We start from the raw sequence: 16,795 nt of genomic DNA, 5'->3' as shown, positions 1-16,795 counted from the left end.
CACTTTCTATTTGAGTGGGATGTGAAAACATCAACTGTATTGCCCCAGATGGTCTTACAAGCGCTGCTGCTCCCACATAATATACAGCAAATAATACCCATCGAGCAATACTAAGGGGTGTGTTAATGTTTATCTACGTGCGCCCTACAAGGTAACGCACCATAGCGGAAGAGAGTATTGATGCGTGTGTTTTGTCCCGACAGGGAAGCATAGAGCGACCATACTCTGTGTTGAAAGTGACACCAAGCTGGCCTCCACTGGACTCACTGAGAAACAACTACAGCTCTCTGTCGAGGTACTGAATGACCACTAAAACAAACACGGGTTCCCTAACTGCTGAAGCTAATCGCTCTCTATGTGGCTAGATGCATGTGTTGGTGTAACAGTTAGGGAAACTTACACCAAGTCACTTTCAGGTGCCCAGGCACAAAGGTCAATTCATTGCAGTGTCTGAAATGGCACCGTGTTCCCCCTACAGTGCACTCCTTTTGACCAGAGCCTAGGAAGTTCCTCCCGGTTTCAGCCAGTTTTCTTCTGTTTGGAACCTAATGAATAACACTCTTCCCCTTCCCAGGTGCTGACCAGTCACTCGTGTTCAGAGGAGGGTCTGGAGGATGCAGCCAACATCCTGCTCCAGCTGTCCAGAGGAGATGGAACCACTAGAGACACTGTGCTCCGTCTGCTGCTGAGTGGTGCTAGACACCTGGGATACACACTCTGCAAACAGATTGGTACAAACACACACACACACCGTGCTGTCTACTAGCCTCATGGGCTAGACACCTGGGATACACACTGCAAACAGATGCGTCAGTAGACTACTCAATACACGTTCAATGTGTTTTTATTCAAAGCCTGAGATAGCTGACACTACCAATGGGTGCGTTTGTTTCATTGTCAATATTTTACTTAAATGCCCAGTAGAGTCAAAAATATGTTTTAAGTTTATGCCTATGCAGCATTAACCAATTAAAAACAGTTCTGTAGCAATGAGGTTTGTGCAGTGGGCTACAGGCCCAATACATTATCACTGCATATTGGCTATGCTTGAGTTTCCCTGCCAACGTTGTTATTCTCAGACCATTTTGAAATTATATTTCAAAATTGTAGGTATATGAGCCCACTGGTAATAGATCATTTGTTGTATTACTTGTGAGGCACAGCTGAGTGAGCATAATAATGAGCTTTTTTGGGAGGGGGGTCGAGGAAATGGTTCAAAATTGGAATTACTTTGCCTTCCCGGCGCTGCTGAATTAGTTGCACTTACAGCCAACAGCACGAAACAAAAAAACAAAAAAAATTGGTGCGCAAAGGCTTTGTCATCGACCGGTTGGTGACCACTGGTGGTCTTCCCCCCCTCTCCTCTAGGCACATTATTGGCTGAGCTACGTGAGTACAACCTGGAGCAGCAGAGGAGAGCCCGGGCCGACGCCCAGTCACCTGATGCCCCGGCCGAGGACACCTCCCTCTCTGCCAGGCTGAAGGCCGGCAAGCTCTCTAGCAGGTGAAGAGAGAAGTTCTGAGATTTGCTAGGGGTTAGGGGTAAACTCTCTGGCAGGTGAAGAGAGAAGTTCTGGGATAGCTAGGGGTTAGGGGTAAACTCTAGCAGGTGAAGAGAGAAGTTCTGAGATAGTCAGGGGTTAGGGGTAAACTCTCTAGCAGGTGAAAAGAGAAGTTCTGGGATAGCTAGGGGTTAGGGGTAAACTCTTGTCGTGGAAATTTCCTCTATTTACCAAATCATGGGAGCAAACCACACACACAAGTCAGTTAGTTATAAAAGTCCATCTTTAATTATATAAGCTCTATAGCATTTTGACTTTCAACAGTTCAGTATCACTAATGAAAAGTTGAGAGTCCCCCCCACAATGGCAAAATGGGATCCTTTATAGCAAAGATCACACATAGTCAGACAGCATAGACATAATTCATCGTTCAGCTTTGTCTCCTTTCCCAAACCCCAGAACCATAAACCAATCCTCCAAATCAACAGGCATATATCAAATTGTCATTTAGATACAACCAACTCTAAATACAACCAAACCTGGACAAGCTTACGGAGAGGAGAATGAGGCTATAGGTTAAGATAGAAACAACATTAGAGGGAGCATAGAATGATTCCAGACACTGCCACCCTCCTTTCCCCACAAGAAAAAGGTAGGGAGTAAAAGATATGTTTACACATGATGACACTTTGACCTCTCCCCTCTCAGCGGCCCATGCAACTTAGTCTTGACATAGAACAGATAACTGCAACCCCGCCACAGTATTATTAAAAATACCATTCTGATGAGAAGTAACTTACACACATTTGATGAAATATAAAACATCTTACATATGTTACCAACAAATTCTGAATCTTCCACGACACTAGCAGGTGAAGAGAGAAGTTCTGAGATAGCCAGGGGTTAGGGGCAGGCTCTAGCAGGTGAAGAGAGAGAAGTTCTGAGATAGTCAGGGGTTAGGGGCAAACTCTAGCAGGTGAGGAGAGAAGTTCTGAGATAGCCAGGGGTTAGGGGTAAACTCTAGCAGGTGAGGAGAGAAGTTCTGAGATAGTCAGGGGTTAGGGGCAAACTCTAGCAGGTGAAGAGAGGGGGGGACTGGGGAGGAAAATAGTACCAGCTGCATTTCTGGACCCAGATTAAGCCCCCTCCTAGTAGGGCCGGGGTAATACCAGTATCGTGATACTCGTTATTATCGTGTAAAGCAGTGGTTCTTAACCTTGTTGGAGGTACTGAACCCCACCAGTTTCATATGCGCATTCACCGAACCCTTAATTGGAAAAATAAAATATGATTTTTTCAAATTCAAAACATAGGTATATATTTTACTGGTGCACAAAATGAACCGTGCGTCAACATCACTGTGTTCAAAGAACAAAATCATCAAAACATGATTTTCACACAAAAACAAAAACATAATAATGAATATTTACTGCGCGGCTTCACCTTGGCAAGTGCCACTCTCATGTCATTTTCGCAACAAGGTCTGTTCCTTTTCTTTGTTTTTATGTCCAGCATCCTTGAAAAGGATTGCTCGCAAAGATATGTTGTAACAAACGGTATGAAAATCTCGAGAGCTTTCTTAGCAATAACAGGGTATGTTACCATTTGTTGACACCAAATGTTGAAAGCGTTGTTGTTCTGAAGAGTTGCTGTTGAACCTGGCTCTGCTGAATTTCAATGATTTCATTGAGGTATTCATCATTGACATCTGTTGTCTCAACACTAAACGTGAACGGCTGTCTCACCCATGCTGGATATGACTCTCTTGTAGGGAAGTATCCGTCGAGAGACTTTGCAAGCTCATCTAAGTGCGTGGCAATTGCTTGCTTCAGTTTCGCGGGTACAGAAATGTCTCCGATTCCAGATACATCTTCGATCTTACTTACACAGTCGTCCAGCAGGGGAAAGTTTGCGAAGTTATCGTTCTCTGTTCGTCGTTTCCATAACGGTAGCATTTTTTGAAAAGCTTTCAGGTTTTCCTCCGCTTCGATGATGTTGACTCCACCGCCCTGCATCTTTTGATTGAGATGATTGAGAGCTACGAAGATATCAGCCATGTACGCTAAAATGAGAATGAACTCAAAATTGTTGTAGCAATCTGCATGACAATGTTGGTGCTCTTGCAAAAACAGGGCTAATTCCACACGCACGGCAAAAACACGATTCAGCACCTGTCCTCGGGATAACCACCGAACGTTAGAATGGTACAGAAGTACCTCGAATTCAGAGCCCATTTCTTTACACAGCTCACTGAAGATGCGGTGCCTCAGAGCACTAGTTTGCACATAGTTCACGCATTCCACTACAATTTTTTAATACTTCTGCCAGTTTTGGAGGCAAGGTTTTTGTTTCCAACGCATGCCTGTGCAGAATACAATGCGTAACAATGATGTGTGGTGCATCGGCTTTCACTAGCGCACCAAAACCAGACTTTCTTCCCAGCATGACTGGAGCTCCGTCCGAACAAACCGCAGAAACCATATCCTACGAAAGATTGTTGTCTTTGAAGAAGTCATCCACAAGTTTCTTCACATCGGCTGCCTTAGTTGTTGTTGTAAGAGGCTTACAAAATAAAACATCTTCCTTTTATCACGTCGTCTTTCACATAGTGCACAAATACAGCAAGCTGGCTTAGATTGGAAACGTCTGTGGTCTCGTCGAGTTGAAGGCTGAATTTTGCCGGGCTTGAAATCAGATCTGCAACTACTTGAGCCAAGATGTCTTTGCTCATGTCCTCTATTCTGTCGCTGATGGTGTCATTTGAAAGAGGAATTTGGGATAACTTAACTTCAGCCTCTTTTCCCAGCATGATATTTGCCATCTTCAACACAGCTGGTTTTATGAGTGTTTCACCAATGGTGTGATTTGCCCTGCTTTGCGATCAGGTAAGCAACTTCGTACGATGCTGTGAGGATCGGTTTGTTGATGGGTACAAAGCCGAGAACAGGCAGAGTAGCCTTTTCATCGAATCTGTCTCTCTTCACCTTGAATTCAGCGAGCGTTGTGTTCTTGTATTTTCCATCTCCATGCAGCTTAAGGAAGTGTTCTTAGTTTTGCCGGTGCTAGACTAGAATTACTCAACTTGGCATTGCAAATCATGCAGTTAGGACGCTGACTCCCATCATGTTCCGTTATACATGTGAATCCATATTGTACATATTCTTCCGACCACTTTCTTTTTTTTGCTCGACATAGTAAGTATGAAGGGATTAAAATATTAAGAAAGAAATCACAAGACATACCATCACGACACTCACAAGTCGACTACTGAGCGCACCAAATTCCCTGCAGCACAGATAGGCCAAGCGATGTAGCGTGATCACCTGCAGCCAATGATGGCCAAGCGGGGTGTGTCATCACGAATCATATGAGTCGGATGTGTGTCTTGACCTCCGCCGTTCGATCGAACCCAGGTTAAGAACCACTGGTGTAAAGGGAACAAAACGGCTTAAGGAAAACAGCCTCGAAAGTTATAGCACACAATATTTTAGATACAGAAGGTTTTTAAACGATCTAAGAGTTTGGTCTACTTCGTGTTTGAATTTTTGCCCTGGAAAAAATATTGCTATACTGGTATTGTACTAATTACTAGACTAAACATCACTTTACATTTTAGAGGTAGGGTTTTCAGTTAGGCCAGTTTGCTAGACACAGATTAAGCTAAGTGTCTATTAACTCAAGTAGCTACATAGTAGGACAAGGAAGACTGTGAAGTGATTACTTGTAGAGGATTTCAGTATCTTGAGGCTAAATGCACAGTATTAATGACAGTATCCTGTTGGAGCAGCCTTTTAGAGGCGGCTTTGTGATTAAGTTGACATTTAGCTCTCATAAAGACACGGCTCTCTGGAGATTACAGTTTCATGTTAATGGTTAGTCATCACTGGTTCTCTCCTAGTGTCAACTTGACCTATTCAGGTTTGGTTAAATACGACACACACTTTCAGGTGGGAGAATAGAGACCCACACGGTGTTAAGAAATAGGAAAACCACAAAGCAAGGCTTGAAACAGAAAGAATATCTTAATTTTAGTTTTACATGGTCATGATGCTCAAAAAGTTAAGAAATGCAAGGCGGCAATTGTAACGTTTCATTTACTCGACAATCCGTCTGTCTGATCATTTAAGCCACAACTTTTGCCTACTACTCTACCACTGGTCTGTTTCTGTATAATGACTGTACTTCGCCTTGTCGCCCGTCATCGCGTGCTGGCGGGGGCGCAGGTTCGACGGCTCGGAGAGCGTGGTGATCGTTGCAGCCCAGAAGCGGACGCTGGGCGGGCGGGAGCTGCAGCTGCCCTGCATGTCCTCCCTGACCTCGAAGACGTCCACCCAGAAGTTCTTCCTGCGGGTTCTGCAGGTCATCATCCAACTCCGAGAGGACACGCGCCGCGCCAACAAGAAGGCCAAGCAGACCGGACGACTAGGTAGGACAACCGTACACTACTACACACGCTCCCACATACACACGGCAAAATCATTCATAGGAATGGCTAGAGTCATCAGTCTGTTCATTTTAGAACTAATATATGAAAAATGTTTGTTTTTAAATTAGGAACAAGTTAACATGACTGGTTGACAGCTTTCTCTGGGAAGGTTGTTATTTTCCTGATTTTAATCAGGAATGTCAGCTTCTCTAGTCTAGATTTTCTCTGCTCTGGGTCAGTGTTATGTAACTGGTCTCCTGTGTGTCCAGGCTCCACCAGTCTGGGCTCTGCCAGCAGTATCCAAGCAGCGGTACGTCAGCTTGAAGCCGAGGCTGACGCCATCATCCAGATGGTGAGAGAGGGGCAGCGGGCACGCCGCCTCCAGCAGGCACCCCCGCCTTCCGCCTCTGTCGCCGGATCCTCCGTGGCTGCCTCCCATGCCCCCGCCGCTGCCCCCCCTGCCCCCGCCACGGCGAGCGCTGCAACGGTTAGCATGATGGGCCGCAACGCACGCACTGACCGACTACTGCTGCTTCTGAGCAAACATGACTACATGCCTATTGATCCACACAAGCACACATTTGCTGTTGACTAAATGATGCATACTGACTACATGCTTATTCATTAGACCTGGGTTCAAATAGTACCAGATGGGTGTTTTTTGCACTTTTAGCATTGGTTCCATTCTATCAGGCACACTCATTCAAGTGTAGCTGAAGTATTTAAAAGAAAGCAAATACTGTTTTAACCAAGGTCTGATTTACATTCATACTCACCATATGCTCACACTATCGATTACATTTCCATGCATATTGATCTTACTCCAAACACGGATACCGACACACTGCTACTGACACCATCAGTGCATTTGAAATCAGCCTATCGTACAGCCCGCAATCTCACACCGACAACCTCCATACCGCTGACATGATGAAAGCTGAAAACAGACGGAGATGGGAGATATGCCAAATCTCCACTGCATTCAGTATTGGAATGACCAGGCAGGCTAGAACAGATGCTGAAATTATTTGGAAGGTTTCAAATAGTGTTTGAAGCCAGCTCTGGAATGGAGGTGCTGCCTGCTTTCTCTACTGTATGATGTGATGAGGTCTGTATTGGCTAGCTGTCATGGCTTCATGCTTCTAGCCCCTCCCAGTCGCCCCCTCTCTGTCTGCAGGTTTATGAGGATGTCAATGTCATCATGCATCAGCATGGTACCCTCATTTTTCCAGTAAACTGTCTGCCATTTTATATTGATCACATTTCTGTCTCTTTCGCTCTTCCCATCTGCCCAAATATTCCCTCTCTCTGCACCTACTTTTGTCATCCTACCCTCCCCCTACCATTTCTTCTCCAGTCGGAGGTAGGGTCAGTGTCGGAGCCCCAGGCAGCCCAGAGGGATGAGTCTCCCATGGATGTAGACCAGCCATCCCCTCTGGAGCAGGACCCAGCACCCCTGGGTAAGACTGCCGTTAAACTACGGCATCACTAATCACGTAAAGTTTTTCCTGTGTTTTGCATCATATTGTACAACGGCCAAAGAAACGAACACTGTTAAAGTGTGTGAACATTTGATCAGTGTTATTTCCTGCTGGTTGAAAATCTACACCGGATCTTCTGATCAGCAGGTTTGCATGGGCGGTACTTTCGTTTTTCTATGGTGATGTCACCATGCGGTTAATTGGCCAATAACAAAAAGTTCTAGACCTTTCTGCCAATAACAGCTGGTTTTCCCCTCCCGCTCAGACCATTCCCAGACAGTCCTAGTGAAATTATTGCTTGAGGAAGTTCTTATGCTAAAAAACTATTTTTGCCCATTTGAATGGAAATGTAAGGTACTTAATGTCGATATAAAATGGCTGCATTGGGCCATTAACCACAACACACGGTGGGTGCGTTCCAGGACGTCTTCAATTGCAGTCACACTGCACAGATTATTACATCTCATAACACCTGAAGATGTTAACGTCTCAGGACCCAAGTTCATATGATAAACGATGCATCGTCAGAGATGTGCGGCACAACTGCTAAAAAAAAATAGGACCTGGAATGCAGCCAGAGCCAATATAACTATAAGGTAAATACCATGGTATAAATACCATGGGTATAATTTGACATGGTTCAGTTAGTCTAACGTGTGCTTTGTATTTACTTCTCTTATGCAGATGAAGAAGGCAACGGCCAATCCGAGACAGAGGAGCGTCTCCCAGACCTCCCCCTGCTAAGCGAGCAGCTTCTGTTAGACGAGCTGTGGGACATGCTCGGGGAGTGCCTGAAGGAACTGGAGGAGTCACATGATCAGCACGCCGTTCTGGGTATAACCGTAGTAAACCTCAAACTGTTTTACTACACCTTCCTGGGTGCTATATGTTCCTCTCCCTGAACCAATGTGCTTAAAGTATAAGAAGTACTGGTATTGATTGTACACTCAGGCAATGAAACATTGGAACTGGGTTTTGTTAATGGCCACAAAATTTTAAAAATAAGACTTTTAAAAATGAAAATGAGTGTTATTGGACGAGTTTGGGTACTTGAATTCAGCAGTCTGCTCACCCTCCTCTTTCTCTCTCTCCCTCAGTTCTTCAGCCGGCAGTGGAGGCCTTCTTCCTGGTCCACGCCACAGAGAGGGAGAGCAAGCCCCCCGTCAGGGACACCAGGGAGAGCCAATTGTCCCACATCAAAGATGAGCCTCCCCCCCTGTCCCCTGCGCCCCTCACCCCCGCCACCCCCTCTTCTCTGGACCCCTTCTTCTCCAGGGAACCCTCTTCCATGCACATTTCCTCCAACCTGCCTCCCGACACACAGAAGTTCCTCCGCTTTGCCGGTGAGTTTTGGGACTGGAGAGCAGCGATGGGAGGGTATAGCAGGGGGTGACTCATGTATTTCCCTTGCATCCACTCTCCTTCACAGACTCTCAAAACGTCAAAGGAAAGCAGATATTTTCCTTCAGTGATTTCCTTGGTGACGAGGAGAGGAGACGTGAGGAGTCAAGGAAAATGTTGAGATTCAGCCTGAATCATTCAAGACCTAAAATGTGACTGACATGTTTCCTTTCTTTCTCTCTCCCTTTGTCTCTCTCCCTCCTTCATTCCCTCTACAGAGACTCACCGCACCGTGCTTAACCAGATTCTGCGTCAGTCCACCACCCACCTGGCCGACGGACCCTTCGCTGTGCTGGTCGACTACATCCGTATCCTCGACTTTGACGTCAAGCGGAAGTAAGGAAGACTTCTTTAGTGTTAATTAGGCACCTAATGGAAGACAATAGAATGAAACCGGAAGGGACATCCTGGACTTGTCCAATAAACAAGCTCTAATTTTGTATTCCGTTGCAAAACACTTCCAATACAGTTGCTTGCCCTAATGAACACAACCCTGATCGCTCCAGGTCGAACACTGGTCCTTTAGGTGGAACGTGTCTCTCTCATGATAACATTGTAGGTTCTTTCTTTACTAATTTCACTCCCTCCCTCCAGATACTTCCGTCAGGAGCTGGAGCGTCTGGACGAGGGTCTGAGGAAGGAGGACATGGCTGTCCACGTCAGGAGGGACCACGTCTTTGAAGACTCTTACAGAGAGCTGCACCGCAAGAGCCCCGAGGACATGAAGAACAGACTGTAAGGAACGGGGGACTCTTATTTCCTCTGTCTCTTATGGTTTCTGTCTTTCTCTCCATCTGTCTATTTTTTTCATGTCCCTCTCTTTCTCTTTCTCTCTCTGTTCTCTGCCTGTTTCTCCACATGACAGAATAACAGTCAAGTGTACTGACCTACATTCCCCCCCCACCTCCCAGGTACATAGTGTTTGAAGGGGAGGAGGGTCAGGATGCCGGAGGTCTGCTGAGAGAGTGGTACATGATCATCTCCAGGGAGATGTTTAACGCCATGTACGCCCTGTTCCGCACCTCGCCCGGCGACAGGGTCACCTACACCATTAACCCCTCGTCCCACTGCAACCCAAACCACCTCAGCTACTTCAAGTTCGTAGGTCGCGTGGTGGCCAAGGCCGTCTACGACAACCGACTACTGGAGTGCTACTTCACACGCAGCTTCTACAAGCACATCCTGGGCAAGAGTGTCAGGTAGGGGGGCTGTGGACACACACACTACTTCACATGCGGTTCCTGCGCCTTACCTCTCGGCTGCAGATACAATGACATGTACTCAGTATAACCCTTCATCTGTGAACTGTTGTTCAGTTCAATACCACTTTTTATTTTGTCCCACTAAGGGAAACGGTGTTCAGATCATTGAGATGTACTTGTACGTAGCAAGAGATGTTTTGTTAATTTGTGGAGTGTTTCAGTAGTTGATTTAGCTGCCGGTGTTATGTTGTTCTCAGGTACACAGACATGGAGAGTGAGGACTACCCATTCTTCCAGGGCCTTGTCTACCTGCTGGAGAATGATGTCTCCACTCTGGGCTATGAGCTGACGTTTAGCACTGAGGTACGTTCGTGTGTGTCGGTGTGTGTGTGTGTGTGTGTGCGCTCGTCTCTTTTATACTAAAGGAACATTTCCAAAAGGTTCAACTTCACATTCATCATGTCCGGCACTAACCCGACCCAACGCATATGAAAATTGGGCTCTGTGTTAAAAGGTTTTCCCAATGGCATCATCTGGTGTGCATCATGTGATTTCAACCAATTACGAGTAGGCATTGCCAACTAATTGGTTGAAATCACAAGATGACATTGGAAAAAAAGTTGTTTTTTTAATACAAAACGTAGAAACGCGTCATTTTCACATGCGTTGGGTCGGGGTAGTGCCGGACATGATGAATGTGAAGTTGAACTTCTGGAAATGTCCCTTTAACAAAACTCAGAAAACTGCTAATTATGCGACTGAGTGCCTCAAGATAGGCAAGTCTCAGATTTTTTATAACTTAACAGATGCCAGCCATGACTAAAAATGACCTTTTTTTATCTTTTCGCTTTCGTCAGTGAACCCCTCATAGATTCTATTTAATTCTGTGGCGGCTCTGCTGAACTCTCTCCATGCTCTCTCCTTCCCTCCCCCTTTCTCCCCCCCTCCAGGTCCAGGAGTTTGGTGTGTGTGAGGTGCGGGACCTGAAGCCTAACGGAGGCAACATCATTGTCACCGAGGAGAACAAAAAGGAGTACGTCCACCTAGTCTGTCAGATGAAGATGACTGGTGAGAACCCGAGACAACACCAACACATAGAAACCTGACACATTTATCAATCTAATGTACTTTCGAAGGCCCTTTTTACATCAGCATTCGTCACAAAATGCTTTACAGATACCCAGCATTTAAAAGTACATTTGTGAACATCCAGTCAAGCACCCAAATTAGTAATATACATATTTTGTATATGGTATACATTTATTAGAGTTAACCTTGTAAAATAGGCGCATACGTTGTCAAATGTTGCATGGCTGAAAGTCTTGTAGTGAAGTACTACTTGTGTAAAATGGTAGCTTTGTAAGTGTGTTAGTCTACACGGTCACTCCCTCTTCCTCCTCCTGTAGGTGCGATCCGTAAGCAGCTGTCAGCCTATCTGGAGGGTTTCTATGAGATCATCCCCAAGAGGCTGATCTCCATCTTCACAGAGCAGGAGCTGGAGCTGCTCATATCTGGCCTGCCCACTATAGATATAGACGACCTCAAGGCCAACACCGAGTACCACAAGTACCAGTCCAGCTCGATACAGGTAGAGAGACACACCAAGTACCACAAGTACCAGTCCAGCTCCATACAGGTCGAGACACACACACAGAGTACCACATGTACCAGTCCAGCTCCATACAGGTAGAGACACACACCAAGTACCAGTCTAGCTCCATACAGGTAGAGACACACACCGAGTACCACAAGTACCAGTCCAGCTCCATACAAGTGCATACAGAGACATATAGACACAAGGGTCGTATTCGTAAGAGCAAAATGTAGTATAATTTAGCAACAGAAAACGCAATCTTATTGGACAAGTTCCAGGTAGTCCCTCCCTTTTGCAGTCTGTTTTCTGTAGTTTAGTGCCTGGTGAATACAACCCAGTACCAATGATGTCACACATACCAGATGGGTCTCTTGGTTGTATTATATACTATGCATTTATTGGTTGTGTGCTACTGGTCTGTGTAGTGTAGGTGTGACCCTGACCGTTTCTCACCTCAGATCCAGTGGTTCTGGCGGGCCCTGCGTTCCTTCGACCAGGCGGACAGAGCCAAGTTCCTGCAGTTCGTGACGGGCACGTCCAAGGTTCCTCTGCAGGGCTTCGCCGCGCTGGAGGGCATGAACGGAATACAGAAGTTCCAGATCCACCGCGACGACCGCTCCACCGACCGCCTACCGTCAGCTCACACCTGGTAAAGTAATATACACCCACACAGCTCACACCTGGTAAAGAAATGTACACCCACACAGCTCACACCTGGTAAAGAAATGTACACCCACACGGCTCACACCTGGTAAAGAAATGTACACCCACACGGCTCACACCTGGTAAAGAAATGTACACCCACACGGCTCACACCTGGTAAAGAAATGTACAACCACACAGCTCACACCTGGTAAAGAAATGTACACCCACACAGCTCACACCTGGTAAAGAAATGTACACCCACACAGCTCACACCTGGTAAAGAAATGTACACCCACACAGCTCACACCTGGTAAAGAAATGTACACTCACACAGCTCACACCTGGTAAAGAAATGTACACCCACACAGCTCACACCTGGTAAAGAAATGTACACCTCACACAGCTCACACCTGGTAAAGAAATGTACACCCACACAGCTCACACCTGGTAAAGAAATGTACACCCACACAGCTCACACCTGGTAAAGAAATGTACACCCACACGGCTCACACCTGGTAAAGAAATGTACACCCACACGGCTCACACCTGGTAAAGAAATATACACCCACACAGCTCACACCTGGTAAATAACACAAGTGTACACACATCAAAAAGTCCTTAGTCTAGGCTTCATGTCCTCCTCAAAATGGGAAGTAAGGAAGTGCTCTTATGTTATCTTCCCCTGATGTTTTGAGGGGAAGAGACACTGGAGATTCACCCCATGCATTCATGTATTGGGTGAAAATATCCAATCTATTGTTAGTTGTCGTTGATTCCTGCCTAACCTCTCCTTCTCTCCTATATAGCTTTAACCAGCTGGACCTCCCAGCCTACGAGAGCTACGAGAAATTGAGACACATGCTGCTGCTGGCCATTCAGGAATGCTCAGAGGGATTCGGACTGGCTTAGACCTACCCACACTGAGACTCTTAACATATACACACAATTTATCTTGCCTACTCTGAAAGATTGAAACTGATGACACACAGACGCACCATCATTGACATTACTGGGTGACTTGTTGGGAAAATGGCCTCTAGACATACAACTGGTTCCTAATCCATATAAAGAAACAGACCGACCAGCAGCGTGGTATGATGGACTGACTGACTGATATTACTTACTACACACAGAGCTTCATGTCAATAGACACACAGACCTGTACCTGGTATGTGTGAATCTCCCTCCCCTCCCACATTAAAATGCCAGAAACCTGAGAGGGAGTGAATTCAGAGGATAAAAACATGGACTAATATAAAATACATTTTCTCTGTTTAGTTTGATTTCTCTGTACAAAAGGTTTGGGAGTTTATGTTTAATCTTTTTTGTTCTTCTCTGGCTGTGTAAAAAGGAGAAGGTTGTTTGTGTGTCTGAACAGGATGGTTATAAAACCTTTGGGGGAAAATGTTGGTTGTTTCTTGTTTGCGAATTTGTGACCTCATAAGCCTTGAAGTTGGGGGAAATGTTTTTATGGGGAAAGAAGGAGAAAAAAAGAAGTTTTGAAGAAATGCACTTTTCAAAGTTGTGGCATTTTTATGGAAGGATGGTCCAAAAAAAATGAAGAGAACAAGTGAAGAAAGCAGATGATAAAGAAATTAACCACAAAATCTAGAGTATTTTTGGCTATTAAATCGCTGACCCAGCCTTGAGCCTTTGAATCAGTGAAATAACTACATGAATAAATGCATAAAATTGAGTCCCATTTTGTCTCTTTTAACATGGTTTTTTACCAATTCTTATGTAACCTATCAGCCGTCATCTGAAACAAACTATAGCCAATCATACTATACCATCATCATAAAGGTAGTTACTCTTCTATTAGTGTGTCACTGCACTGATGCAAATTGGAGACGATTGTTTCATTATGTGGATTATCTCTTTCTGAAGATTGGCCATCCTTTGAATTGTGTTTTGAGATTTCCCTGGGAGATCAAATTGAACCAGTGATGGTGAACCTTTCCAAAGATCATGAATGTGTCGAGGTGTGGGACCAGTTGGAATCCATCCTCACAAGGCCACGGAAGTCAACACTCCACAAGCAGATAAAATTGCAATTTTACACATTTTGTAACTGGTTCATTGGCATAAGAGGAAAATCTGTTATTTTGGGTTGTATATTTATCATGCTCCTCAGTCCTGTCTGGCCTTTGATGTGTGTTAGTGGAGCAGGAAGGTTGGCTGTGGAAAGGAAAGAGTGGAGCAGCACAGACCAGGCAGCGGGAGAACAGCAGTGGGCTGACTTCGCCCGGAGCTGTCACCATCTCATGTCCTGGCTTGGTTCCAGATCTGTTTGTGCCGTCTTCCCAACTCCTTTGGGCATTGTCACGCTGTGATGATGCCCAGAAAGCACAAACCGGTCTGGAACCAGGCTAGCTCTGTCCTGTTCAGACGGACTGGTGCAACTAGATATGACGAGTCCTCCAGCCACAGCTGTGTTTTCTTTACCCTTGATCATGTCACACAGACAGTGACTATATGCCTGCAGTACTACTGATCTGCAGTCTGGGCCTCATCTCAGCGCCACACTCACTGCTGAGAGAACTGACAGGACCAAGAGTCTGATATAAACGAGTGACTTCAGAAGTATAGGGATGGGTGTTTGATTTATGCTAGAATCCAAGACCATTCATTTGGACAGACCGGGTGACAGTGAGTGGAATTTTGATCGGGGCATTTTGTAATATCGTTCTAATTCATTCACCCATGAAGGTATTGATGGGCAGCATCACTCTAGGATTCATCATGCGGTCCTCTGGAGTTGACAGGGACAACCACAAATGCAATCTCCAGTGTGGTGTCACATTTTGAGCTGGTTCCTAATGATATTCCCATCGACTCGGTGATGCGATTGTGACGTTTTCCTCGTCAGCCCGTGGTCAGAAGGACAAGTGAAGAGGAGAGAGATTGGTCATGTGGTCTGAGGTGTCTGGTGGTCCGACTGAATGTAACCTGGTCCACAGGCAAATAGCACACAAGAAGTGTCTGGCGTGTGAGACTAGACCGCTAGCCGTCTGGACCTGGACCTAGCTACAGTTGGCAAGGCTGTCAGGAATAACAACATCATGCCAGGACAGGGACGGATGGTCAGCCTGCTAAATTGAAGCAGTTATCTCTTGAGTAGCCTAATTACACCATCCACCCCCATCTTTCTGAAGTGTGCACTTATTCACTCAAGCACTCTCCTTCAAGGGATTAAAAGTGTTGGACTGGTGTGAGACATATTGCAGATACTCAGTCTTTACCAATCCAATGAATGCACTCGCCCCTAAATCCTTGAGTGTGTGAGTGCACACTTTGGGGAGAAGGGGGAACATTGGAATTGAGCTCATTCCTGGCATTCCTCTCACCCCACCTCCCTCTCCCATCCTTTTTTTACACCAAGGCACTGTCGTGTTGTCACAATTCTCTTCTTCCTCTCTCCCATTACCTGGCCTAGCGTGGAAAATTTCCCATAGTACTTTGTACGCTTCTAGGGAATACCCCCCCCATACAGCCCATCATCCTCTGCTGGCTTGTTGGAGTCGGCCCTGTATGTTTGTGTGTCCCCACATGTCTGCCTGTGTGCTCTAAGCTTGCTCTGTCATGCATGGTGAATGAAATTAGGCACTCAATCATGCAGGGATTTGATCCCCACACTAAGCTTGGGTTTTAGATGAGTTACCGTCACCCACCAACCGTGTTCTGGTGTCCTCCTGGGCCAGTCACAATTTAGTACTCGAGTGCTGGCCACACACAAACACACACACAGGGTATTGGACCACATATGATTTAGACTAAGTGAAGGCATCAGCTACAGTGTGGTGGCGGCTTGGGGATTTAGTTTCACTAATTAAAGTAGAAAATAATTAGTCTCTTCATACTGGGATTGAGCTGGCAGATGAGGAAACATACCTTTTCCATTGCACTGTGCTGCCAGTTTCAGAATGTATTTTGTGTCATGTTGATAACAATTGCAGTTATAGAGGTAACTGCCAAACTAAAGGAAACACTTGAGTAAAGGGATACAAAGTATATTGAAAGCAGGTACTTCCACACAGGTGTGGTTCCTGAGTAAATTAAACAATTAACATCCCAGCATGCTTAAAAATGTCCAGTTGCCTATTATTTTGGCTAACATGGCTAGAAGCAGAGAGCGCCGTGACTTTTAAAGTGGGATCTCAAAGGAGCATAGTGGATTTAAAGGGGTTTGTGTCTCGGTCACCAGATCTCAACCCAATTTATGGGAGATTCTGGAGTGGAGCCTGAGACAGCATTTTCAAGACACTTGTAGAATATATGCCAAGGACTGTTCTGGTGGCTTGTGGTGGTGTCAGCAGGCCATGCAGCCGAAACGCGTCAGATTTTTAAAACTTTGTTTCCAGTAAACATGACATACAAATAAAGGCATTTAATTAATTATATGAAGAGTGCCTTGGTCCTCCTTTTTGATTCCGAATTTACCCCTTTTACCAAAGAGCAACTTCTGTCTACCAAAACCTACTAGTGTACCTTATCAGCGCTTCCCTTCCTCTTTTCCCCCCTATTAAGACAGTTTATGTTGGTAT

At 45.5% G+C, this 16,795-nt stretch overlaps 1 protein-coding gene across 1 annotated transcript in view; it reads left to right on the top strand.

The window, feature by feature from the left end:
• The window catches only part of LOC115102687 (E3 ubiquitin-protein ligase HUWE1-like), an 87,909-nt gene extending 73,962 nt beyond the window's left edge, over window positions 1-13,947 (top strand). Inside the window, exons 72-87 of the mRNA XM_065006058.1 lie at window positions 204-295; window positions 575-731; window positions 1,369-1,504; window positions 5,726-5,928; window positions 6,198-6,415; window positions 7,286-7,388; window positions 8,094-8,243; window positions 8,507-8,752; window positions 9,029-9,146; window positions 9,405-9,545; window positions 9,722-10,009; window positions 10,270-10,375; window positions 10,963-11,080; window positions 11,419-11,600; window positions 12,065-12,255; window positions 13,058-13,947. Coding sequence (XP_064862130.1) covers window positions 204-295; window positions 575-731; window positions 1,369-1,504; window positions 5,726-5,928; window positions 6,198-6,415; window positions 7,286-7,388; window positions 8,094-8,243; window positions 8,507-8,752; window positions 9,029-9,146; window positions 9,405-9,545; window positions 9,722-10,009; window positions 10,270-10,375; window positions 10,963-11,080; window positions 11,419-11,600; window positions 12,065-12,255; window positions 13,058-13,160 — 2,552 coding nt within the window. The 3' untranslated portion in view covers window positions 13,161-13,947. The remainder of the gene's footprint in view (window positions 1-203; window positions 296-574; window positions 732-1,368; window positions 1,505-5,725; window positions 5,929-6,197; window positions 6,416-7,285; window positions 7,389-8,093; window positions 8,244-8,506; window positions 8,753-9,028; window positions 9,147-9,404; window positions 9,546-9,721; window positions 10,010-10,269; window positions 10,376-10,962; window positions 11,081-11,418; window positions 11,601-12,064; window positions 12,256-13,057) is intronic.
• The last annotated feature ends 2,848 nt before the right edge of the window (window positions 13,948-16,795 follow it).

This window comes from Oncorhynchus nerka, linkage group LG20 (genome assembly GCF_034236695.1).
Source record: "Oncorhynchus nerka isolate Pitt River linkage group LG20, Oner_Uvic_2.0, whole genome shotgun sequence".
Taxonomy (NCBI): Eukaryota; Metazoa; Chordata; class Actinopteri; order Salmoniformes; family Salmonidae; genus Oncorhynchus; species Oncorhynchus nerka.
Note: the sequence above shows the minus strand (reverse complement) of the source record. Positions and strands in the feature narration are given on the sequence as shown.